This window comes from Ambystoma mexicanum, chromosome 7p (assembly GCF_040938575.1).
Source record: "Ambystoma mexicanum isolate Mex_15411 chromosome 7p, UKY_AmexF1_1, whole genome shotgun sequence".
NCBI lineage: Eukaryota > Metazoa > Chordata > Amphibia > Caudata > Ambystomatidae > Ambystoma > Ambystoma mexicanum.
In genome coordinates, this window is record NC_090939.1 from 221,016,871 (window position 1) to 221,044,455 (window position 27,585).

At 49.7% G+C, this 27,585-nt stretch overlaps 1 protein-coding gene across 2 annotated transcripts in view; it reads right to left on the reverse strand.

The window, feature by feature from the left end:
- Window positions 1-27,585, reverse strand: part of TTC3 (tetratricopeptide repeat domain 3) — a 2,698,168-nt gene that overhangs the window by 829,515 nt on the left and 1,841,068 nt on the right. For both annotated transcript variants that reach the window (XM_069636090.1, XM_069636092.1), the window contains exon 32: window positions 27,366-27,518. In XM_069636090.1, the coding sequence (XP_069492191.1) occupies window positions 27,366-27,518 (153 nt within the window). The remainder of the gene's footprint in view (window positions 1-27,365; window positions 27,519-27,585) is intronic.

Here is a 27,585-nt window from a genome sequence, read left to right on the forward strand (position 1 = left end):
GGCGTTGACCGATTCGGGAATAAAACGGGTAACACCAAAGGCTCGTTGAGGTGGAATTCCAAAGGCACCCTTGGCATGAAGGTGCGGTGTGTATGCAGTACCACCCTTGAAGCATGGAAGGACAAGTAAGGCTGCTTGCAGGACAGAGCCTGAATCTCACCAACCCTCCTGGCCGAGGTGATAGCCACGAGGAACGCCATCTTCCACGTGAGAAACTTGAGCGCGACCTGATGCATAGGTTTGAAAGGCGCTCCTATCAGATTAGTTAGCACTACATTGAGCTCCCACGCCGGTGGATGAGCCTTTACTGGAGGTAAAGTCCTGAGACGTCCCTTGAGTAACTAGTTGACGAGTCGGAGACCACAGTGAGGGTCTGCCTGGAGACCTAGTGGAACTGGATATGGCGTCAAGATGCACCTTGATAGAGGCATGAGCCAGTACAACTTTGGCCAAAGAAAGCAAGTATGGCAGCAGTTGAGGGGCTGTGACCCGTAGCGGGGTAATCTTCTGAGCCCTGCACCACACAGAGAAGAATTAACATTTATGCCTGTAGCACTTCAACATTGACTAGGTCCTGGCCAGAATGTCCTTTTATTCGTCAGGTAGAGCATAAAACCAAAACTATAGGGCTGCAGGAGCCATGCCCTCAGCTTCAGAGACTCTGGGTCGTGATGCAGAATCGATTCCCCCTCTCTGGCAAGAAGATCCGGGGATAGCGATAGCCTGATGGACGGGGCCATTGATAGACAGCAGTTCCGGATACTAGAATTGTCTTGGCCACGCTAGGGAGACTAGTATCATCCTGCAGTGGCACTGTCTGAGTGTGTTGATCACGTAGTAGGAGAGGAAATGGAGGAAATGCATACAGGAACCGTAACTCCCATGGGAACGAGAACGCATCCTCCCATGCTATTGGGCTGCGGGAACCAGCTGGAGAACCTCTTGCACTTGGTGTTTGACACCGTTGCCAAGAGATCGATCTGTGGCCGTCGAACAGCCGATCCACCTGGTCCTGGTGAAGCTCCCACTCATGGCAAGAATGCAGCTCCCTGCTGAGCGAGTCCGCAATGTTATTCTCGACTCCCGCAGGTGAAGGGGAACGAGGAACATGCCTTGATGAATGGCCCATCGCCACAAGTCCTCAACCTCTTTGGAGAGTGCCGGTGACCGGGCCGCCTCACCCCTGTTTCTGGATGTAGAACATGGTTGTGGTGTTGTGTGTGAAGATCCTCACCACCTTGTCCTTCAATGACGGCAGAAAATACTTGAGGGCCCATAATAAGGCCCCAAGTTCCAGGACGTTGATGTGTAGGTCCGTTTCCTCTGGTTGCCAGAGGCCTCTGGCGTGCAACTGTCCCGTGTGAGCCCCCATCCCTCTAGAGAGCGGTCCCCACCACCGTATCGCCCGACGGAATTCTTCATTGAGGGCAACCTTGTCCGTAAAGTTCCCAGACACTTGCGTCCACCTCACATCCAGGAACTCCTGGAGAGGTCTCATGCCCAGTCTGCAGAGGCGAGTGATGTTGATGCAGGAGGACAACATGCCCAGAAGCGACTTGATGGACCGCACCGTCGCCGCCCAGGCCGACAAGCACTGCACCTTGCCTTGTATGGCTTTCACCCTCTCCTCCGAGGGATACGCCAAGCACGTCACCATGGTAAGACGCGCACATAGAAATAGAGCGTCCTGAGATGGCTTCAAACAAGACTTTGTATAGTTTATGGAGAACCCCAGCTCTGTCAGCAGACGTAAGGCCTTGGCTGTGTGCTCGCTTACAGAGATTGCGAGTGGGAACGCACCAGCCAGTTGTCCAGGTAGGGGTATAAGTGGATGCCTTGCAGATGAAGATGTGCCGCCAATGGGGCCAAGCACTTCGTAAGCACCCTCGGGGCGACTTCAGGCCGAAAGGCAGAGCCTTGAACTGGTAGCGCTGACCCGGAACTACGAATCACAGGAACTTCGGTGCCTTTTGTGAATGGGGGTTGTAAGGAACTCATGGTGGCAACATTAAAGACAGACGCAAGTGATCACAGTTCAAGGGTGTTTATTAAACTGTATATGCAGGTTGGAAAAACATCCAATCTAAATCTAAGATGGGAGCAAGCTTCCACCATCAAATTAAAAATAAGGCAGTCCTTGTGGCGTCTTGTCAAAATAAAGACAACTAAATATGAAAAGTGTGTGGAATAGGGTTCACAATAAAGAAAGAAGTGTTCACAAATAATAAGTCAGGATGTGGTAGCCAGGGTCTCCCTTCCCCACGTTTTGAGCATGGGACAAGGAGAGACTCCTGAGCACAGCACACTCAAGCTTTCCCAGCATGTGATGACAGTCCAACTTTCAAGTATCAGGATCTTCGAAGGTTAAGTCTCTTTTCTGTAAGAAGTCTCTTACCTCAGAGGACCTGATGTGTTAACAAATAATAAACAAAAGGTTCTCTCTGATTGCAGCTGGGTGATGATTCTTCACCCCTGGGTACCCCTCTTCTGGGCTGAGACCCCTTTCGAATATCAGCCTCCCTCCGTCGGTTCACTACGGCTTTTCACAAAAACACTTCACCTGCTGACTTCACAAGTCTTAATGTCTTTTTAAACCACGCTAACTGGACATCCCTCTGTCGTGTTCACTTTTGTCCTCACACGGTTCTTTAGGGCACCATGCTTCGCCCCTTTCGGTTGGCATCCCTCTGTTGGGTTCACAACTGGAAACCACACAATTCTTTCTCTGTTCTTACTAAGCAGGATTCCTCTCCCTTAACTTCACCAAAAATATGACTTTCGACTGCAGAGGATTTTGCTAGACCCCTGTATGACCACTTTGACGCTTCTCTTGTGGCTCTCCCAACGCCTTCTGGTTTCGGTAGTTTTGTCAAAAAAGATGGCGTTTAACCAGTCTCTCTCGAGTACTCACCCACATGGTGCCGGACCCCCCTGCCGCTGGTTTTCTCCCAAGGTATGAACAGTTCTTTGTTTTCCTTCAAATTGCCATTTGCTACTTTCGTTCGACACAGTTCGGTTTCTTATCGGCTTCCCCTCCGACTCACCATCTGTGATGTACCACTTTGCTTTCTAGTCGCTGGGGTCAAGGGCAATACCACAGTAGCTGGCGTCTCTCCCTCGCCTGGTTATCCGTGTAGGAGAGCTCCTTGTACCATGGATATCTGCTGCAACGCACGTTAGCTATTGTTTGTGGTCTTACGATCCCTTGCAGGGAGGTTTCGCCGGTCTGGCTTGGAAAGGGCAAGGTTGCTTCTCTCCTTGTCGTCCCTTTAGTTCTTGCCACTTTTCTCCTCCTTTTAAACTGCTGTGCTTGGATAGCTGCGTCGTTGTCCGGTCTGCCTTGCTCGTAATGTGCTCTCGTGCCCCACCTTTTATCCCAGTGTGGAAGGGAAAGGGCAGTCAGGTGTGCTGCACGTGTGATTCTGGTCAGTTGCCTGACCCTTGTATTCGGACATGTCAGGTAAACCGCTCTGGTGTCCGTTGTCTTTCATGCTATGCAAAAGTATTTGTGTTGAAAGGGGGGGGGCAGTGTTTCTGGATCTCCTACGTGGTAGGATGGGGAAAAGGTGTTGAAAGAAGGGGAATACCGCGTCTCACCCGTCAGTGTTCCACTTCCACTCCCCGAGGACCCCCCCCACCATTCAGGTGATCCGTCCACCCACAGGAACTGGATCCAATAGCGATGGCCGTGTCCTGGCCACCTGGATGACAGATCCCCGGGGACTAGTTAAGGAGACACCTTCAGGTTTCTCACAGGATGTGGATGTAGGTGTCCTGGTCCAACGACATCAGAAAATCCCCCTGTTCCAGTTGGCCTGAGCATTTGCTGCAATGTGATCATCCAGAACTTTGGCACTTAAAGTACTTGTTGAGACGACGTAGATGCAGAATTGGCCTCCAACCCCCGTCTTCTTTCCAACTAGAAAGTATCTGGAATATACTCCGGAGCCCCGGAGCAGCTAGAGGACAGGCTCTATATTGCCCCTTTCCGTAACATGGACCGCATCTGTTGCAGAAACTCAGGCCCGTGTAGTTCTTGCCGCTAAGTCGGATGGATACGAGGACACATGCATTGGAACTCAAAGGTGTGCCCCTGTCCGAGAGCGCCCAGCATCCATCTGTCAAGGAGTGAAAGGACAAGGATTGTTGCTGTTGCAAAGTTCCAAGGGAACCTGGAGTCTCTGTGTCAGTCTTTAACGCCTGCAAAGACTCGTAGACCGCCTATTTGGAGAGGTTCTCCCCGTCAAACGGCATATCCAGCACCTTAGTCTGAACGTCCTGGTGGAAGATTGTAGTCTTCAACCAACCTTGATGCCGCAGAGACACCCCGTTCCCCATCTGGCGAAAACCTGTGTCTGTGATGGCGTGATCCGAGGCCACTTCCCTTTCCTGAAAGAGCTCCAGTGCCTCAACCTTCTTGTCTTTGGGAAGGAAGTCCAGGATAGGGCCCAGCTTGCACCAGAGTTCCCGGTCAGAACGAGACAAGATGGTTAGGGCGTACGCTGCCTTGATGGTAGAGGCTGCAGTGTAAATTATCCTCGTGTCCATCGCATCCAACTTCTTCCCCTCCTGGTCCAGAGGTACCATGGCTGCCGATGACTGGTTCGCCGAGCGTTTCCTAGCTGCAGCCAAGATCACCCAATCTGACGAGGGCTGAGACCTTAGGCACCTGTGAGCCAAATCGGGCACCCTGTACTTCTTTTCTAATCTTTCCCGCTTGGTTGGGGCCGAACTTGGATTTTTCATTAGGGCTAAGCCCTCCTCCCAGATGTCGTCCAGGAAGGCAATGGACATGATGCTCTTTCTCCTCGACTCGCGCCGCTGGTACAGGAAACCCTTCTTTGTCTCCACGGGAACAAATTGAAACAGTTCAGAAACAGTTCAGAGGCCCTCGACATGACCGAAGGAAAGGTTCGAACTTCGTCCGGAGGGGAGGCCCTATAGGGCTAGTCTGCGTGTGAAATCTCCCTGTCACCCGCAATGAAATCATCATCATCCTCGTCGGTACCAGTAGCCGTGGTTGCTGTGCTCGTGTGCGGATCCAGGGTTCCAGAAGGAGCCTTCTCGCGACGAGGTGGCTGAGGGGTCGGATGATGCCAAGGACCAGTGCCTCCTTTGGACCTCCTCTTCTGCAGGGGAGTGTGTACCCTCAGAGGTTCGGGAGCCTCCCTTGGAGATACAGGCCCCGATGGAGGCATCCTTTGCTGGATTTCGCTGACCAGTGTGTGTAGGGTTGATAGAATGTCCAGAGACACGTCCCTATGTCTAGGGGTAAACTGAGCCAGTAGAGTAGGATCCGGGCTGTTGCGTCTCCTCTTCCACACACGGGACTGAGGCCCTCCCACAGATCCTCCATTTCCATAGTCTGAGCAGCACCCCCCACGTGCAGATCATTGTCTTTGTCGGTACTGGAGTAGATCTGCTCTGGTCTATCCTCAGTAACCTGCCGGTCCACTTACCTGGGAGGCTCCAAACTTGGACCGCTTCCCTCTACGTCTCAGGAGGTTGCTGGGTCGGAGCGGCCGCCTGGTCTTGCCACGGTTCCTACACTGCTGCTTCCACAGCTGTACCCCGCCTTGGATGCAAGGAAACACTGTGGAGTGGCTGCCACTTCCTTTCTGGATCTGCTCTCTTTCAGAGCCGAGGTGGACGTTGTTGACTTAGATGACAAAGTGGTTGTGGTTGCCTTCATCGTTGACTTGGCCTGGTGCGAATCTTTAGCCGGCTTCAATGAGTCCTCCCCAGACTTTTCCCTCGTCGGATTATCCGTGGAGAGAAAGTTTGAATGGGGTCAGTGACTTTCTCTTTGAAGATGCTCCTTTCGTTGGCAGGCTCACTGTGGAGGATAATGGTGATGGCGAATGCCTTTTGTCTGAATAAGGACCTGCATCAGCGGCGAACCCAGTGGAGCTAGCTTTGCAGAGCTTGGTGTTATCTTTGACCCCGCAAGCGGGGCGTCCACAAAGGATCTCAACCTTCTCCGGAGGGAGAACACTCCTCGTTCCAGCCGGTTCTGGATGAGGCTCGACACTGCCCTGAGACTGCGTCAGAGGCCTTGGTCAACTTGAGTCACACAGACAGTCTGCTGTATCGTTTTTATTTTGGTTTTCTTCGAGAAACCACGGCACACTTTGCATCCCTCCTCATTGCGGTCCTGATGCAGGCGGTATAAGCATTTATGGTGTTGATCTTCCATGAAGACGTTTCTTAAACCACGTTTCGCACAGAGCTTCAAGGGGCTTCAACCTTCCTTCTCCTCAACCATGCTGAAAGGCCACGAAGCAGGCCCAAAGCCGGCCTTCTCGAAACTTCGATGATCCGATGGTGGATGAAGATCCTTCGTCGAACACGATAAAGCAAAAATCGATCAAATTCCAACTATTCACGAAAAAACACGAACTTAGCTCAGAGAGCAACTTGAGGACTGCCAACACTGAAGGGTGCCATAAAAATCTGAAGATGGCCACCCACGGTGGGTCTTAGGGAGAGGACTGTCATTGGATGGGGGCATTATGACCCAGAGTACAATGATTGGTTTAAAGGAGAAATACAGTTTTAAAGTGAAATTGTTTTTTCTTTTACCAAGGATTCCCAGCCTGACGAAGGGGAATATTCATGAGCATGTGAATCCATGCCAGATCCCATGCTGTAGAAGAACAAGTTTTGTCTTCGAACGTTTCCAGATCCCTGGAAACCTTCTTTCGATCGGATGTTCCTTCCACATATTCCTCACCTTAATTGTCTTCCAGCTTCAGCAACACATTTTCTCAACAGAGGGCGCTGTGCGGTAGCGTCGATGACTCGATGCCCCTTGAAGGCCTCCGTCCGATGGTCGACATCATCCGCAGTATATGTAGCATGCGCAGCGTCCGTTGGCTTCAGTTCTTGTTTTTCCATGTTAGAGGAATTACTAGTGCCTCCTTCGACATTAGAAGACTCAGAGAGAGAGCGCAGAGTATAAAACAAGTAAATTCTGTAGCGGGGTAGATTGGGAGGGTCGATGAGGAATACGTGGGAGGAACATCCAAACGGATACGTTACCAGGAGTGAGCAACTTGTTCTTCAAATGGATTGTGTCCTCCTACGTATTCCTCATCTTTGATAGCCTCCCAAAGAATTAATAGTCTTGGAGGTGGGAAAATAATTTAGATCTCCCTTTAGCAGTTATCATGGACCGAGCGCAAGACAGCTTTCCCAAAAGCTCCCTCTTGAGTAGAATTATCCAGGGAGTAATATTTCACAAAAGTGTGTATGGTAGACCATGTGCTGCACAAATGTTTTTAAAAGGGACTCCTCTCTGAAGAGCGGAAGAAGCAGCCATGCCCCTGGTTGAGTGAGCCCTTTGACCCTCTGGCGGATCTTTACCAGCCAGTCTATAGCATTCTTGAATAGCTAGAATACTCCATCTGGAGAGAGTGTTTTGTTATTGCTAACCCCAATTTATGACCTTTATATACAATGAATAATTAGTCGACCTGGCGAATATTTGACATTTGCGAGATATAAAAACTAAGAGCCCTACTGGGGTCCTCTGTCTATGTAACCATTCCTCGTCTTTTCCAGGATCAGGAGGGGGATAGGAAGTAGGTAAAACTACATTTTGGGACAAATGGAAGTCGGACTACTTTTGGCAGAAATGACTGTCTTATTTTAAAAATAACCTTATCCGGGGCATGGCTCGGAGCTGCCGCGATCGGTAGGACTCCTTAGGGGCTCCTGTTTGGCGCGGTGCACTGTGTCAATAATCGCTTGATCCAAACCCCGATTATGCCCGCAATTTAAAGACAAGCTGGGGGAACAGCTTCGACGGACGTCGCCCGAACTTGGTCCAGCCTCATGGTCGGACTTTTAAGATGTGGACCGAAATCCTAGCTGGGACCCACGCGGCCGAAAGATGGCGGCCATCATCTTGCGTCCCATATACCAGCTTTGAGGGGGAGGTGCAGGCGAGCTAAAGCAACCCTGGCCGCCGAACAAAATCAGCTTGCGCACCCGCACTGCCTCGGATACTCCAGCACCCTCCCTCCCACAGTGAAGCCCGGCAATTGCAGGAGTCAGGGGAACTAAGCACCTTCGACTGAGCCGCGACCATTCCTGCTCTACAGGCACCACATACCATGTCTCCAGCTACCTGGGACAGCACAGACCATCCCGAGCTCAGCCGAGGCACAGGGGAGCCTGACAGGAGACAGTGCAGCACCCTGGGGCCTTATCGTGGGAAACCTGCACTCCTCTCCCTCTACCGGTGTGTGCGGCCCCTCCACCTGTGACGAGGAAGCAGCGATCACTAATCCCGCTGAGCGGCTCCGCTGTGTAGAACGCCCCATACAGAGCCCACCAGACACTCGGCGCAGGGTTGGACCCACCCCGCTGCAATCCAGGGTCCCCCATGTCTCACCAGCTGCATATGCGCTCGCCCGAGGGGCCAGAGGACCACCACTGCATCGCTGCGCCTGGGATCTGGCGTCAGGTTCCCCGGAGCAGCAGCGTACCAACAGCCGGCACACGCAACGGCCGCCCGCAGCTCAGCCCCATCAACTCATCAGCCTGTACTCCTGGGCGCCTCAGAGCTGCAACATCGGACCGCCTCCGGTAGATCAAACTGGAGCACTGACACCTGCGGTCTGCCATCAGCATCTAAAGCGCAGACCCATCGGCCCAGCCGCCCACAGATCCGGGTTCCTTGCGCCATGCAGGTAAACACCTGCGGCCACTCAGAGGGGACTCAGCACCGGAATTCGACCGAGTCCACAGAACAACCCCAAGACAGGCGTCGGCTCTCCCCCCAGATGTCCTGGTGAGAGTACATTTCTTTCAAGCCAAGGAAAAAATCATGCCAGAAGCAAGACAAATGCAACAAATCACCTTCCAAGGATCCACAGTTTCTCTCTATCAGGACTTAGCGAATTCCACTCTTCAAAAACGAAAAGCTATGAGGGCACTCACGGAATGGCTGCGTAAAAGAAAGATTCCATACCACTGGGGTTTCCGGACTTCCGTGAGAGTCACCTGGGAGGGGGCTCAAAAACAGATTCAGTCACCAAAGGAGGCAGACAAATTTATGGGCATCGGTGGGGGAGAGGAAGAGCGGAGGGAGCAGGCCGGGCAGCCCCCAGATAACAATCGGAAGCAACCTGGACAAAAGTCAGTAGAAGGCGCAGGCTCCGAGGCCCTGCCCGGAAAAAGTCCAACCCAGGATGAACGTCCCAATATCGATTGCCATTCAAGTTCCGTGGGCTCCACGATACCCACAAATTCCTCTGAAGGGGTCGGGGAGGTGAGCGATGGTCCTCCTAGAGTCAGCGATTGAAGGCAATCTGAATTCCTCGCAAAAGGAGCCTACTCATACAGTTGCAGTGCAGGAGCAATGTTCGAGCTCAGTCTTATTTGGTTTCGGCAGCCCAGCTGGCCACTTTCCAGTGCACACGCACCACCAGTTTCCCATTGGCAGTAGAATGAGGTTCTCCCTACTAGGCCAAGAGGGGTGTGGGGTGGGAGAGGGATGAGGAGGGACAAGTTCAAATCACTGAGACAGGATACACATGGTCCGTCTCCACAGCCAACTTCACAAAACGTTACATTAACATCATCGCCTACGTTATGCCAATGCAGCGGTTTCGCCCCGCACTTGAAGGGGCCGGAATTGGCAGGGGACAAAGAGCTCACTAAAGCCAATGCCGAAGATTGAGGGGATGGCTGTCACAAACAGAGTGGTAATCCTCACCTGGAACGTCCAGGGCTTGAATTCCCAAAGGAAGCGCAGATCAGTGGAACACAGGTTGGGACAATTAGCTGGAGACATCGTTCTCCAGGAAACCCACTTACTGCAGGCAGACGAACACCGGGTCAGATTCAGCAGATATAAAAAAGCTTACTTTTCCATGTCTGGAGAGAAGAAAAGAGGGGTGGCAATACTGCTGAGTGACAGGGTCCCCCTATCAAAGATCACGGTGAGAAGAGATCCGGGAGGTCGCTTCCTCCTACTAAAGGGGCTATTTGAGGAACTGCCTATTACTATTATCACAATCTACGGAGCCAACAGGTCTCAAAGCAAGTTCATCTCCGAATTAATTCAGACCATCTGATTAAGGGCAGGGATTTCAATACGACACCAAACCCCCAAGTGGCCAAAACTCTGCCTCCAACAAATGCAGACTTCGCACAAGCACTATCCCTGGCAAAGCTGCTCAGGGACACCGAATCAGTCGATGCTTGGAGGTTATTCAACGGAACATCCAGGGACTACACCCACTACTCCTGTGCACATAAAGGGTTCTCAAGAATAGACCTTTTACTAATCTCCGGGGTCCTATACCCGTGTTTAAATAAAACAGATTCACACATGTATGATCTCCGATCACGCCCCAGTAACCGCAAATCTCAGCATATCTGGCCAAAGGCACCCCACTCAGACGTTGGAAACTGAACGACTCCCTACTGTTAGATGAGTGCATCAGAAAAGAAATTGGCGAAATGATAACCAACTACTTCAGGGAGAACATGATTGATGACTTCCCCATCAACATTGTATGGGACGCTATGAAAGCAGTGGTTAGAAGGTCCCTGGTCAGTTCAGGGGCATAACAGAGGCGGATCTCGAACATTGCTGCAGCCAAACTTGAGGAAAAGGTAAAGTACTGGGATGCAGAGCTGAAATCCCGAAGTTCCAGGAAAACAGAGAGGGCCCTGAGGAAAGCCAAAATAGCACTGGAAATGCACTGGGCTGATCAGACAGCCAAATCACTAGCCTTCACGAGACAGTTCTATTATAGCAAAGGGAATAAGGTGAACCGGGTACTAGCACACAAATTAAAAAAGGTTCATAGTAGGAACAATATCCTCAAACTGGTGGGAGCCGAAGGCAAGGCCCACTACTCAGAGGCAGACAAAATTAGCGAGTTGGTGTGACATCACAAAGCTATAATGTCAGGGCAGCCCACACCGCTGGCCAGTTTACCAGAGTACCTGCGGACTATCCGGCCTCAAAACAAAGCCCAACTGGCATCCCTGGAATCCCCTATCACAACCGAAGAAACTATCGAGGCCATTAAATCCCTCAAGAATACTGCACTGGGCTCAGACGGATTAACTTCTATAAAAGATATGCGAGCATGCTAGCACTGCATATGTCAGCCCTGTTCAATTCCTTCCTGTCATCCAAATCGGTCACTAAATCAATGGCAGAGTCGCTCACAGTGCTGCTACATAAAGCCGGGACAGATCCCGAGCTGGCTGCGTCTTACCGACCAATCACATTAATGAACAATGACGGGAACATTTTCGAAAAGATCCTTGCACGTAGACTGGGGGCGACTCTCCCGAGCTTGATAGACCGGGACCAAACAGGATTTATCCCAGGGAGGGGGACAGACGACAATATAAGGCGAACGATAGACCTCATGGAAAGCGCTCATAGGCTGGGTGTGGGAATGGCAGTCATATCCCTGGACGCGCATAAAGCCTTTGATCTGGTGGACTGGGGGTATATTCGGAGTGTGTTAGAGCACTACGGCTTCGGCCCCAATTTTACAACATGGGTAATGGGCAACTATCAGACACCACACAACTACGGGTCAATGGCACCAGGTCCGAGGCAATACGCATAACTAGGGGCACTAGGCAGGGCTGCCCACTCTCGCTTCTGATTTTCGCTCTATCCATGGAGCCTTTCGCGGCGAGAATTAGGCAGAACATGAGGATAAAGGGATCACCGTGGGAGACCACGAATATAAAATCTCTCTATATGCGGACGATGTCCTAGTAACAGCAACACACCTGGCAGCTTCTCTGGGGTCCCTCTGGGAGGAAATTGAGGAATTCGGAGTGGTCTCCGGGTTCAGGGTTAATCTAGATAAATCCTCAGCCCTAGCAGTTAATCTTCTCAAGCAAGAAAGAACCAGCCTTAACACCCTAATGCCAATCCCATGGGCGAAAGGAGCAATTGATTACCTTGGGTTACAAATCACTAAAGACCCATCACACTTGTACTCAAGTAACTTCCCGCAGCTGATTAACGAATTCCACAGTGACCTAAAGTGATGGACGGCCCAGTAAATCTCCTGGTTCGGGCGGATCACAGCCATAAAAATGAATATAATCCCCAGGTGGCTGTACTACTGCTCAGTACTACCGACTCATATCCCGGATTCCGCTCTGGCCTCCCTGCAAAAGAAAATACAGGAATTTGTTTAGGGGGTGGGGGGAGCCTCGAATCGTAAGGAAGATCATGGTGCGGGGGAAAGCACAGGGGGGGTTGGGAGTACCCGATGTGGCTAGGGTATGCCCTTGCGGCGCAGCTGTCACATGCATACACCTGGGTTCAAATGGTGGATCAGCTGATGTGGAACCAGCTAGAGGAGGCCTGGTGCCCGGTCGCCCCATCGGATCTCCGACACCAACCAAACATGAAACCCCAGATAAACAGCGGCCCCCTGCCCGCAACAAACACAACCTTCCGCAGTTGGAAAGCCGCAGCCCGGAAATGGGGCGTCCGGGGTACACTGGGTCCTCTTACCCCCATTTGGAACAACCCCGAATTCTCACCAGGCAATCCCCCGCTTGGCTTCGAACCTTGGAGAGAGGGGCGACTATTAAAAAGAGCTACTTCCTGGAAGAGGGAATCTCCATATCGTTCGAGAGATGCAAGGGGAAATTCGGAGTGGGTGAATGGGAAAGATTCCACTATGGCCAAATTCGGCACTGGTTGTCCCACAGAAGAGTTAGGGAAAAAAGCACTAGAGAGCTGACGCCGTTGGAACTCTCTCCAACATCACCAGCTGGGAGAGGTAGAACCTCAGCTCTCTATCGGCTCTTGGACAGATCAAACCCCTCTAAAAAAGAAAGATATCTGCTTGAATGGGAGAAAGACCTGGGCCGGGAAATAGATGCGGAGGAGTGGGAGAAAATCTGGACGAGACTGCATAAAAGCACAAAGTGCATCACGAACAGGGAAGGGGGCAACAAACTCTGCTACAGGTATTACATCACTCCAGCTCAACTAAAAAAGGCCAACCCGGACATCCCTGCCAACTGCTGGCGCGGATGCCCCACCCGAGGCACCCTATTCCACATGGTCTGGGCCTGTCCGAAAGCAGAGGCATACTGGAAAGAGGTAACACACTATATCAAGGAAATTACCGGATTATCCATGCCCTGGGACCCCGGCATAATCCTCTTGGGCGAAACAGGGGGAGGGGCGCTCCCGATCTCGGGCCCTATCCCTTGCCTGTGCACGCACCTCCTCCTGGCAGCAAAAATTGCGATGGCTCTGCTGTGGAAAAACGCAGACAGACCCTCAGTAGCACTATGGTGGTACAAATGCTGGGACATAGTCGTTGCCGAATAGGTCACAGCAATCCGGTCAGGCTTCCTGAACAAAGCTCTAAACATATGGGCTCCATTCATGGACTACGCAGTAAAGTTTCCAGCTCTTACCAGAAGACCTCCACTTACCAGATGGCTCCAAGGCAGCGCAATCTATTAAGCCAAAGAAGCAGGAGGGGAGAACCCAGGGCACATGGGCCCTCCCTTGGCAATGTGAAAAGGCATGGACACGAAAAGCCATCGAAACAAGCCTATCTCATGGCGCAAACTGTATTGGCACGATCATTGAATATTGCAATGTTGTTGATGTTGTGTATACTTGTAAAATCCAATAAACTTATGAAAAAAAATAAACTTAACCTTATGAAGATTATATATGGAGGTTTACAAGACAGTGCTTGCAATTCGCTCACCCTGCAGGCAGATGTGATTGCGACTAGCAAATCAGTTTTTAGTGATAGCAGTCTTAATGGACATGAATGCATGGGTTCAAAAGGAATGCATGTAAAGAATTTTAATTCAAGATTTTTATACCAAAAAGGGACCTGAAAGTGAGTAGGAGGAAACACATTAGTGAGTACTTTAATAAACTGAATGAATAAAGGATTTTAGGTATGAGGTTGTCTCCTGTGATGAGCGCTTGAAAATCGAAAGCACGGCCAGATAACCTTTTTTTGTTGTGATCTGGAGCTCCAGTTTTGTAAAGTGGGAAAGATAACTGTGGGTGTATTGCACTGAAATGGATCCACATTCTTATCCTACACCAGCTGCCTAACTTGTTCCAACGACAGCGGTATAAGGATTTTGTTACTGGCCTTCAGGCAAAGAATTCTTTTACCGCACAAAGACCCACAGGTTGGGCAAAACTGAAGCCCAAAGAAAATAAATTTAGCCAACCCTATGGACAAAGGATCAGTTTAGTCAAACCTATCCATACAGGGAATCAAGGGAATCCAACTAGAAAAGAATTTCCCGTACTCCCAAGGGCAACTACCGTTTGAGTTTCCCCCTAGTTTTGTTGTGTGTTTTTCGCCCCCCGTATTTTTCGTTGGATTATATTTAGACGCACACTTGTTGTAATTTTAACCTTTGCTTGTCAAGTTGTTCTAATGTTTTGAAACAATTTCATTATGTTTCTCTTATTTTCCTTGCACAATGAATCTTGAAATTGAATGATCTCTGTTATGTGTATCCATGTACTATACCTTGAAGCAATCAATATAAAGTTTTTTAGAAAATGTACAAATGTGTTGAACTAAATTACTTCTCCGAATGAGTACTTTACTTATGATTTTGAATCATTCAATGATTATAGGTCAAATACAGGATTGTTGTTTTCTCCCTCAAACCAGCTCAATCTCACTAAAACGAGGACAAATGCCAGCATTAGTGAATTGGGACAATTTATAGCACTCTCGAAAAGAAATTGTTGTTTGTTTGCTCCCCCAGAATTTACTTTAAATCAGATTGAATCAACGGGGTAGGGTTCACTTACGGTTTATGTTCTTCTGGCCGAAAGCAACTTCTCCGTTACGTCTTCCGGGAAGTCCCAATCCTTGTACCTCACCCTCTCAGAAACCATACATGAAGGCGGAGTGTCTTGACCTCTAGATGGAGAAACTGAACCCCCTCTCGTGAGAGAAGGTCCTCTCTCTGTGGAAGGCGTATCGGAGGGCAGATGGACATGTCCAGAAGGTCCGGGTACCACGTCCTCCAGGCCTAATCCGGGGCAATTAGAATCATGGATTTCCCCAACTTTCTCAACCTCCTGATTACACGTGAGGAATGACGAGACTGGAGGAAACTCATACAGAAGTGGAAACTCCCAGTCCACCACAACCTTATCTCCTAGAGTTCCTCTTGTGGGAAATTCCTTCGAGCAGAATAGCTTGCACTTCAGGTTGACATTGGTCGCAAACAGATCCACTTGAGGAGTTCCCTAAAGGGTGAAGATCTCATGAAGGACTTAGTGTGCTCGTTTCCACTCGTGGGAGACTGCCTGCTCAGAGCGTCTGCCGCCGTGTTCTCCTCTACGGCTAGGTGAACTGCTGATAGGGAGATTCCTTCTTGAAGTGCCCGGTACCAAAGGAACAAGTTACTTACCTGTAACTGTTGTTCTCCAGCATGGGTCTGGAATGGATTCACATGCTCATGAATATTCCCCGTCGTCAGGCTGGGAATCCTCGGTAAAGAAAAAAACCAGTTTCAGTTTTGTTTCTGAACTGTCTTTCTACTAATAATCAATCACTGGTCTCTGGGTCATACTGACCCCAGCCAATGACTTCCCTCTACCTAAGCCCCTCCCCTGGCAGTCATCTTCAGATTTGGTAGCACGTAAAGTGGCAGTATGGCCAAATGAAGAGCCGCAGAGGGGAAGGAGGGAGGGTTCGCATGTGAATCCATGCCAGACCCATGCTGGAGAACAACAGTTACAGGTAAGTAACTTGTTCCTTCTCCAGCATGGGGTCTTGCATGGATTCACATGCTCATGAATATAAGAATACATAGCAGTACACACATGCACAACTAAGGGAGGTGGCAAAAGGCTCAACATTAAGCATTACCTAAACTCAACATTAAGCAACTCTTACCTCCTCACCAGGCCCACCATCAGGCGAACAGGTTGCGCAGCACTGCTTGGCCGACTTTAGACTCCTCCCTGGAATCCCGGTCGACGCAGTAGAATCTCATGAAGGTGTGCGTCGACCTCCACGTAGCAGCCCTGCAGATGTCAAGCAGGGGTACACCAGACAAGAACGCCGTGGTAGCAGCGATCGCTCTGGTCGAATGGGCTCTCGGACGGCCTGGCAACAGTCGGTTGGCCAACCGATGACAGTGCATGATGCAGCCGGAGAGCCATCTGGAAATGGAAGCCTTCTAGAGATCCTTCTCTTGGTTCACAGGTCCAAAGTTCACAAACAGCTGTGATGTCTTCCGAAAACTCTTTGTTCGGTCCACGTAGAACTTCAGCGCTCTAGCTACATCCAGCGAGTGCAAAGTCTTCTCGGCCGGCGACGAAGGCGACGGAAAGAAAACTGGCAACACCAAGGGCTTGTTAAGATGGAAGTCCGGCGGCACCTTGGGCATGAAAGAGGGGTGCGTCCTCAGCACCACCCTCGTACTGTGCAAAGTCAAGTATGGAGGCTTGCAGGATAGGGCCTGAATCTCTCCCGCGTGTGGTGCGGAGGTGATGTCACAAGGAACGCTCTCTTCCACGACAGGAACTTCAACGGAGCCGAATGCAAGGGCTTGAATGGCGGCACCATGTGTCTGGTCAGTACCACGCTGCGGTCCCACGCCGGGGCTGGAGCCTTCACCGGCGGGAACGATCGTAACAGTACCTTCATAAATTCCTTCACCAGTCGATGAGACCACAAGGACGGTCGTCCTGTAGTTCTGGTGTATCGGGAGATCGCTGCCAGATGTATTTTGATGGAAGCGTGAGCTAGTCCAGCTTTGGCCAGCGACAGTAGGTATGGTAGCACTTGAGGTGCCGTAAACAATAGAGGGTTGATCTTCTGTGCACGGCACCAGACAGAGAACCTCTTCCACTTATGTCCGTAGCACTTGAGAGTTGAGGACGCCCTGGCCTTTGCAAGAACCTCTCTGCAGTCAGCCGGGATATCGTACCCTCCAAACTCTAGTGCTGCAGGAGCCAGGCCTGCAAGTTCAGCGGCTCCGGGTCGTGATGAAGAATGGCGCCTCCCTCTCTGGAGAGAAGATCTGCATCAGTCAACAGCTTGACTGGTGGGGACGCTGAGACGTCCAGAAGGTCCGGGAACCAGATCTGTCTCGGTCACGCCAGTGCGATGAGGATCATCTTGCACTGGGACCTCTTGAGCTGGCTGATGAGTCGAAGCAGCAGCGGCGGCAACGGAGGAAACGCATACAGGAACAGGCTGTCCCAGGGGAACGAGAAAGCGTCGGCCATGCTCCTCGGCTGGGGAAACCTTCTGACGAACCTCTGGCACTTGGAGTTCGTAGCCGTCGCGAACAGGTCGATCTGGGGTTTGCCCCATCGTTGGAAGAGCCGATCCACTTGATCCTGGCGTAGTTCCCACTCGTGGCACGAGCGCAGCTCCCTGCTGAGTGAGTCGGCGATGGTGTTTTTTTATTCCTGCCAGATGGAAGGGAACCAGAAACATCCCCTGGGTGACGTCCCAGTGCCACAGATCCTGGCCCTCCTTGGATAGGGCTGGGGATTTGGTGTCACCCTGCTTCCGGATGAAGAACATTGTGGTGGTGTTGTAGGTGAAGATCCCCACGACCTTGCCCTTGAGGGACGGGAGGAACGACTTGAACGCCCAGAACACGGCGCGGAGCTCCAAGATGTTGATGTGGAGAGACGTCTCTTCCGGGAGCCAAAGGTCTCTTGCGTGGAGATCTCCGGTGTTCGCAACCCATCCCTCCAGGGATGCGTCCGTCGTCACCGTCTCTTGATGTGCCGGGGTCTGGAAGTCCGTGCCCGTCGTGAGGTGAGCACGGGTGCTCCACCACTGAATCGTCCGACGGAAAAACTCGTTGAGCGGGATCTTGTCTTCGAAGCTGCCCGCCGCTTGCATCCAGCGGGCGTCGAGGAACTCCTGTAGAGGACGCATCCGTAGCCCGCACAGGCGCACTAGGTAGATGCTTGAGGACATCATTCCTAGGAGGGACTTGATGGATCTCACCCTGGCCACGTCCGTGGCTAGCAGGCGCTGCACTTTGCCTAAAATGGCCTTTGTCCTTTCCTCCGAGGGAGACACCAATCGTTCCAGTGTATCGAGCTTCGCTCCCAGACACAGTACCGCCTGCGATGGAACCAGATGGTATTTCGTGTAGTTGATGGAGAAATCCAGCTCCGTGAGTAAGCCGACGGTCTTCGCCATGTGCTCGACGGCGAGTTCTTGCTAGGCACTTGGTGAATACCCTGGGTGCCGACTTCAATCCGAATGGCAGAGCTCTGAATTGGTAGTGGCGTCCGTGAACTATGAATCTGAGGAACTTTCGGTGCCCTTTTAGGATGGGGATGTGGAAGTAAGCATCCTCCAAGTCCAACGACGATATGAAGTCACCCTCCTCCAGCTGTCCCAGCACGTGCTGGAGAGTGACCATCCTGAACTTCTGTGCATTGATCTATTTGTTCAACCGACGTAGGTCCAGGATGGGGCGCCAAACGCCTGTCTTCTTTCTGACGAGGCAGTATCTTGAGTATACTCTGGAGCCCGGAGCCTCTTGGGGACGAGCTCGATGGCACCTTTCTTGAGCATCGCCTTTACCTCCAACAGCAATTGAGGGACGTGATTTTCCTTCCTGGCCACGGGAGGAATGTGGGGACACTTCTTTTGGAATTCGAGAGTGTGCCCGTGGGCCAGGGCCTCCAGCACCCAACGGGCCTCCCACACTCCCCCTTTTCCTCCAAGAATCGTCACTGGACTAAAACTTCACCCTTGAGGGGCATTGGAAATTCCAAAACGGGTCCCCATTGATCGGAAGAAGAAATGGTGGAGCTTGAGGCTCAATTTAACCGAAAAATGAGAAAATCTCCTTGGAAAAAGCAGCAAAAGCTCGAGAGCTATAGCACGAGGACTCCCCACACTTGAACGTGCGGTAAAAATCTGAAGATGACTGCCAGGGGAGTGGCTTAGGTAGAGGGCAGTCATTGGCTGGGGGCAGTCATTGGCTGGGGGCAGTATGACCCAGAGACCAGAGGGTAGTAGAAAGACAGTTCAGAAACGAAACTGAAACGATTTTTTCTTTACCAAGGATTCTCAGCCTGACAACGGGGAATATTCATGAGCATGTGAATCCATGCCAGACCCCATGCTGGAGAAATCTGCATTACCTTGCTGCACACCGGTAGTGACCCTGCACCACCTCTTGTGTTGAGTTAGTACATAGCCACTGTGTTGTCCGTCATTATCAGGACATTCTTTCCCTGTACAGAGGGTAGAAAGGCATTCAGTGTTAGTTTGATTGCCCTCAGCTCCAAAAGACTGATATGTAATATGGAGACCAACGACCGCTGATTGTCAGATCGTTGGTGTGGGATCCCCACCCAGTGAGTGAGGCGTCCGTCACTACTGTTTTCTCCGGCCATCGTTTCTCCCTTCAGAATGTTGTCCTCTCAGGCCCACCACAGAAGGTCCTGGGCGACTCTGCTTGGAACTAGAAGGAGGTCCGATATCCACCCTGAGAATTGGGACCATTGAGTCCTGAGAGCCCATTGGAGAGATCCCATTCTCAAGCGAGCCTCCGGCACCAGAAAAATGCAGGATGCCATGAGGCCGAGCAACCTCAAAGAAATCGAAGGCCAGAAGACCCTGGGCACTCTGAAATTTGGTGACCATCTGCAGAATGTGTTGAGGCTTTTCCCGAGGAGGCATGCAGGACTGCTCTGATAAATTGGAGTTTTTTAGATGGTATCATGTTTGACTTCTTGTAATTGAGGGACAAGCTCAGTTTGTGGAGAAAGTGGCAAGTCACGCTGAGATGTTCCCGGGTCTGTTCGGGAGAACGAGCCCTGAACATCTAATCGTCCAGGTAGGGGGCTCTCCTGAAACCCACTGCCACCACTGCCATCAACTTGGTGAAAACACTCAGGCAGAGGTCAGCCCAAATGGCAGTGCTCGAAAATGAAAATGAGAACCAACAACTGTGAACCTCAGGTACTTGCTGTGCTTGGGATGGATAGGCACATGAAAGTAAGCAATCTGAAGGACCAATTATACCAAACAATCTTGGAGTTGGAGGGCCTTAAGGATCTGAGAAAAGGTAACCATCTTGAACTTGTACTTCCTGAGCAACTTGTTCAAGTTTCTTAAGTCCAAGATGGGTCTCAATCCTCTGTCCTTTTTGGGGGATTAGAAAATACGGGGAGTACCAACCCTTGTTCCTCTCTGCTGCAGGTACTGGTTCTACTGCACCTTTCTCTAGCAGGGACAAAATTGCCTGCATAAGGAGCGGATCTGGGATTTTAAATGAGCTGTTCCCCGGTGGATGACCCTGGGGCCTTTTTAGAAAAGGAAGGCAGTAACCCATGGCTCCCTTTTCCACAGCCCAAGCATTGGAAGCAATGTCTCACCACTTTTTCAGATGCTGTGAGAGCCTGCCTTCCACTGAGGTCTTGTGGATTAAGACCTCAGAAAAGTTTTGAGGCAACTGAAGCAGGCCCTGAGGGCAAAGTTGCTGCTGCTCGGGCTGATTTAGCACCTCTTCCTCATCCACCACGAGGGAATCTTCTTGGTCCTCTATGACTGGCTTGTATTCTCCCTCTTCCAATTGAGGAGTAAACGTGAAAAGACTGACCCCCCCCGCCCCCCAAGAAGATGTACCGGAGTAGGTATGTTGCGGCTGCCTGATAGGGGCGCTAAGAGATTTAGCTGCCATTTTTGAGATCTGTAGCCTTTCCAGACCTTCATCAGCCTTGCTACCAAACAGTCTCGAGCCGTCAAAAGGCATATTGAGTAATTTAGATTGCACGTCCGGTGCAAATCCAGACTTCCTCAGCCACAAAAATCTGCATAGCACGGTGCTAGCCGCCATGGATCTGCTAATACTGCAGTATCCAGACCTGACTGGAGACACTCACACATTGCCCCCTTACCATCCTTGATGATAGCCAGGAAGCGGTCTCGCCTCCCCTTCGGGGATGTGCTCAGCCCCCATTTCTATGCAATCCCACAGGATGAACGAAAACTTAGATAAGGCACAAGTGGCATTTGCCGATTTCAAGAACATGCTACCGGCAGTAAATACATTCCGCACCCAAGCGTCCACCCCTTTATCATCGCTGTCTGTAGGAACGGTAGGGTAAGCAGATTGTTTTGTGGACATGGCTGCTTGGATCACCAAACCTTCTGGAGTCGAGTGCTTGCTCAAGTAATCTGTGTTACTGCTTGACAGTCTATATTTCTTGGGAACGTTTTTATTAACCGCAGAAATAGATTCAGGGGGTTCCCAATTTGCTGTAACCCTTTTTAGCAAAGCAATGTGGAAGGGAAAAATGGGATCCCTCTGTAGACCTTGGTCTAATATGTCCGTCAAGTCATCCTGTTGAAAAGGAGGAGCAGGTCTACTCCATCCCAAATATTCTACAACCTTGCTCCTCAGTTGTCAATATGAGCTGTCAGCATGATCTGCAGACCTGGCTTTCCAAATTCCAGCTCAGGAGATGTATCTACTCCACGGCTGTTTGTAGTTTGTCATAGAGATCTTTAAGTCTAGATTTATCTGAAATAAACTCATCTGGCACATTTGGAGTGCCATATTGTAGACCAAACCGTGTTTGATCACCACAAGATGGTTCATGTTCTTCATAGACTGAAGAAAGATTTAAAGAAATCTTTTTGTGGTAGAGGTTTGTAAGATTGCTTGCGTTGCCGTCAATGGCTACGAAAAAGTCTGAGTAGGCCCCAAGGTCAATGGCGTTGAAGTCTTTGATTTAGGCACTGATGGCTTCGATGTGGGCGTCGAAGGTTCCGACATCGAGGGTGTCTATGGAACAGATTTTTTTTTTCTTCGAAGAGGTCTTCGACAAAACCCTCGAAGGGCTTGACTCTCGACTTGTCGAGGTCGTCGACACCTTTTCACTCTTTCGAGGCTTCGAAGGCTCTCGAAGTTCGTAGCCTTAGACTTTCCTGTATTGTCTTTATGCAGGGCGACTTGGGGCATGGTCTTTTTTCCAATCCTTCGAGGGAGCAGGGGCTTCTCTCGCTTTAAGATTTTCATCATCTCCCTCTGAAACGCTTCCCATTTTGCCGGGGAGTCCGATTTAGTTGGACATGCTATCAGTCTCTAAAGGAAGAAGGAGGCCTATGACGTCTTTTCTTCGACTTCCTGGAAGACGAACAATGACGCGAACAACTTCTCTATCACCATTTCTTCAATCTTTTTCGACGAGGAGAATCTCTCGACTCATCCGAAGTACGTTTTTTCAGGACAGAAGGGGATTTTGGAATTCTACCCCCCTGCTAATTTACCCTTGCCCCCTCTCAGAGCCTTGTCAGTTATTGCCTGACAGGATTTGCACTCCTTCATTCGATGCTCCGTGCCGAGGCACCACAGGCAAACGCGGTGGGGGTCAGTGATGGACATCTTTGGAGGCGTTGATGGAGTAGACAGTGAATACATGACATTTTATTTAACGAACCGAAGGGAGACGTAATTTCTCTCTAAGCGAAAGCTGCATCGGAATAACGGAACTGAAGCCAAGGGGCCCTGCACGTTCCACTCATACTGCGGATGACGTCGACCATCAGACGGAAGCCTTTGTGAGACATTGAGTAATCAATGCTACTGCGCAGCGCACTCACTGTTAAGAAATTTCAGAGCAGCTGAGGCTGGAAGACAATTATCAAAGATGAGGAATACGTGGGAGGACACAATCTGTTCAAAATACTGTTTTAAAGTGAAAGTGAAACAGTTTTTTCTTTTACCAAGGATTCCCAGCCTGACCACGGGGTATATTCATGAGCATGTGAATCCATGGCAGACCCCATGCTGGAGAAGCGTAGTACTGGCAGGGGCAAGCAGAGACAAAGAAGGTGAGAGAACGATGCAGGAGGCTGAATAAACTGCAAGCAACAAATTTCATTGATGTCACCTCTAAAGGAACAAAGACGATTGTGTGGCTAAGTAGTGCGCAGAATCAGTGTTTTTGTCAACACCCTCATGAAAGCAAGGCTGTATTCAAGGTCAGCTAGTGTCAAGCACACTGCATGCAAGCGTGTCATCAATCACCAGTGCCTGGCCGCTAGTGGCAATATGGCACGCCCTTGTCAGGGAGCCTCAGATAGAGAACGCCAAACACGAGCCAGAGGTACAGTGACTCCCAGGCACCCCCGGGGAGAATGCTGCCAAGCAAAGGAGAGGGAACGGTGTCCCAGGTAATGGTACACTGCGACAGCAGTAGGGTCTTTGGAACAAAGCAAAATAAAAAATTGGCTTTAGGGTCAAACAGGCATTCAGTGTCAAATGACATAACTAGCAGATGCGACTACCTCTCCAGGGAAAAGCCTGAGTTGGAAGAAATGAGGCCCTGCAAAGAACTGCTGACGTCCCCATAGACCGACCAACCATTCCCTGTATCCAATCCAGCCTGAGAAGCTGCCACCTTTCAATCATTTACAATATCAAGGAAGACATTGCTGATCGCCACTTCCCTCTACAGCAGAAGGGTCGACATAGATGGTGTCAAATTCACTGTAGTGGTCTGAACCACTAGGCCTTAATGTCTTGGATGGGTCGAGCGGCATGCCTGATCACTAAACACTGGAAAATACTTCCCGATAAGCTCCTAAACGACAGACAGTGTCAAGCAAGGTAGTTGCCACTGCACCATAAGTGGATCAGCAACAGCCAGATTAAACGAAAGAGCCCTCTCTGTTTGATGGCCTCTCTTTAAGATGTCCTTCAGATGGCACTGGACCAACTGATTCAAGGAGTACAGATGCCCAGAGGCGTTCCAGTTTATGGACAATTTTCCAAATTCTGCATTGGGATGTGTGTGGAGCGCAGCCTGTTGCATTTCGACATCGGGTGACATATCAAGGGTGCTTGCATATTGAAGCCCTAAAACTAGCTCTTTGAGCTCAGCTTTGTCCATCAAGAAATCTGTTAGACGGATGTGTCCCAATCTAGAGCTCGGTTTGAATCCTAAAGGTCCCCTTTGTCGTCGAATATTGACCTCATGCATTGATAAAAACTCCATTCTCAACTCCGGGGCATGTGGTGCAGCAGTCGTACTCTACACACTGGCAGTCTGCCCCGACACCGGCTTTGAGGGGGTAGAGTTTGAGGACGTGTGACCTGGCAGGCCTTTTTACTGGCTCCCACAGGGGTGATAGTTCGCACAGACGAGAAGGGCGAAGCCGTACAGGTCTTGCCATTGGCATATGGGGCTAAAATTTGCTGTTTACATTTTTCAGACTCGTCTCTAGACGTCCCTGTTAGGCAGAATTATATGCAGTATCCTTTGGGAACACTACACACAATTAAGACTACAAGTGACAGTACAATTTTACCTTTGGTACAAGCCTGTACTTCACGGTCGTAGTGGTAGCAGTAGCGGAGCAGCCAGACTTATCTCAAGAGTAAGTGAGCAGTACAAATAGTTACACAAAGGACAGCAATTACTAGGATTCAGGCAAACACTGACTCAAGGTTGCTAAGAAAAAGAATATATATTTATTTACTCAACAGTTGTATAACATTTCACTATTCTAAGCACTTTAAAAATCACAATCATAAATACACCACACCACTCCCCTTAAATTCCATACAAGTTAAGTTCACAAAATGAAGTGGGAGCAAAATGGCACTCCAGCAATTTAAAAGGGAGGGAAAGACAAAATTATTAGAAATTAGGCAAAACCAACAGGTAAGTACCCAGGGCAATTGAACAAGAGAGACTACAGTGAGGAGATCAGCTAGAAAAGGCTTAGGGCCAAAGTCAATGGGTCAGAAGTATTTTGCTCAACATCACACAGTTCAGGGTAGTTCGCAGTAAAGTTCGTGGCACAGATTCCGGACAAGGTTGGTTGGTATAAAGGTTAGTTCAAAGAGCAGAGAAGGACAAGCCCTCGTATTGGAGAAAGATTTCAAACACTTTCACCGCGGTTGAACGAAACGGACAACCGTATTTGCTCAGTACCTTAAAACAGAGAGGGAGCTGTAGCTGAGGCAGGCGTTCCTGGTGGTTCCTGAAGGCTCACGGTTCCTGAAGCAACTGTCGGACTGATCAGAAGTAGGAAGACTGGAGGGTCCTGCGCCACCCAGGGAAGAAACCAGCAGCAGAGCAAAACAACGAATAAAAGGTGCGCTCCTTAAAACCCAAGCAGGGTCCGACCGTCCTGGCTATCTGACCCACTGTAGCTCTGTACGGAAAATTCGACCAGAGGAGGGGTCCTGGCTTGTAGTTTGGGCAAACTGGTTGGTCCCACCAGCTCTAGGGAAGAAGTTTCCTGGAGGATCTTCTCTGTTGTCGGATTCTGGAGATTCGGACCGGCAGCAGGGCTTCACCGGGCAGTTAATTCGTGGTAGGGGTCCTCTTCTTCCAGTTCCTCATTGGTTCTTTCGTTCCAGTGGCCACTTTGACTTTCCAGCCTTAGAGACCTGCTTTTTATGTAGTTTTCAGTCATTCATACAGCCTGGCAAGGCCAGTCCCCTTAGCCAATCAGACAAGAGTGCGACTTGGGTTACCAAGGGAACCCATGGCAGGGGTCCGAAGATTCCTCCCTCACATCCTGCCTACCTAGTCTATCGGGCACCTTAAGGAGGGCTTCTGTGCAGAAGCCCGCGAAAAGACAGCAAACAAAGGAGTCATCCCCGGTTTGGCATGCAGAGAGAAACACGAGAAAGACTAACAAAAAGAAATTGCGAATAAACCCAGCCAGAACCAAAATAAAATGTATTTGGTCAAGCTGGTTTCTGGTTGAGGCTAATATAATAGCCTAAAACAATACCACGTTTATATGATACAATCGCTGTAGGAAAGTTAGGGTAGATACCACTGCCACCAGTCAAGTCTTAATGTCAAGGGAGCGAAACAAGGCTCCAAGAGGCACAGAAAAAAAAGGGATAAGAGTTAACCCTTTCCAATACTCCATGTAAGATGGGGTCTACTGGGTCTGTGGTTTAAAGTGACTATAAAGTTAATGGCAACTTTACCTGTTTCTGGGGGACAGTAGTCGGCTCCAGAAAAATGTAGTCAGTGGGAAGTCTCAAAGACAACTATGTGTCACTGCAATGAATGTGCTGTGTAACACACAAAAAGTGGTGCACATGGAGTAGGTGAGGCTCCAGTGCCCAAGATCACACAGAAGTGAAAACACACACAGCAAAACACATGTAGGAGTGGGAAAGAAAGGCTCACACTCTTACCAGGTGAAAAAAAATAAACCCTAGAAATCCAGCAAAGCTGCTGGGGGACTCATTAGGTAAGTGAAATCAGTCATTTAAGAGAATTCTCCCTAACTGTCCCCTTGGATGGATAAGACTTACCTCATCCCACAGTCCAATAGACACTATCGTCCCATCTATGCATCCTTTTTCTCTTCTTGTGGAAAGAGGAAGAAGCAGAGTGGTGGGAATTCACTGTGGGAATGGCATGCGCGATGTTTTTATGGTGCCTGCCCTACCTCATCTTCCTCTGGGGTTGCCTCGTCCATGTCGGCCTCAAAGGATTTAGGGATCGAATGGGCCATCAACTTAACAGCACGCTCCATCAAGGACATTTGGTTCATGGACTGGAACGAGCCGCACTGCACCATTTTGTGGTCCGTCAGACACCACACGCAGATATTGTGCGCATGTTGGTGAAGGACATATTGGAGCTGCAGTCCTGTTAGCACTTGAACCCAGACTGCTAAGGGCCCAGCATAGTGGCGCTGAAAGAATTCAGGAACTCTTCCAAGAGTAAAGCATGCTGAACACATAGAAAAAAGGAACGTAGGAAAAAAAGAATAATATGTCTAAATGCCGACATCCTGTCCAGATTTGAGGTGCACTACGACCCTTCATGAATTTCGGAGAGCAGAGTTATCAATCCAGATGAGGAATCTGTGAAAGGGCCTAATCCATTGAAAATTTAGTTATTTTAATGTATGTTAATGATTAAATCTCCCTTTTTCAGAATGAGGTGCCGTCTCTCATACTATATGTACCAAAAAAATGAAACCGGCACCACCAGCCTTATGTTTTAAGACTGATGTTAAGGGGTTCTACAACAATAGTTTGACAATGATGTCAAAAGACAAACTACTTTTTCAAAGTGTTGCAAGAGTTAATCAAACTGGCAGGATACCTTACCCTTTCACAAAAACATAGAAAATACCCCTGCTAGTCAATCAGCCATACAGGAAAGAACCATTTTTCTTACCCATCAGTAACAATCGCTCAAGTGGATGCTATTTACATGCTGCAAAGATGCATGCAACAAGTTCGACAATTGCAATTCATTTTATATGCAGGTGTCATTCAGAATCATGTTACAAAATTCCTTCGAACATTCTACAAATAAAGGCAATCATATTACATATCAAAAACAAAGAAGAGGCACATACTCGTATAAACTTTCTCTCGTTAGATTTTTATTATCCATGAGCTTCATGTAACCATTACTGCTTGGAATATCTTCGTACGATAACTCAAATTCATTCACTTGATCACGGATATTTTCTGGGACTACAAAGGGTTCATTCGAACTTAAAACCACTCTGTGGAGGAAAACACAGCACACTGAAATGTCAATCCTGTTCAAGCAATAACATGTTCTACAAATGA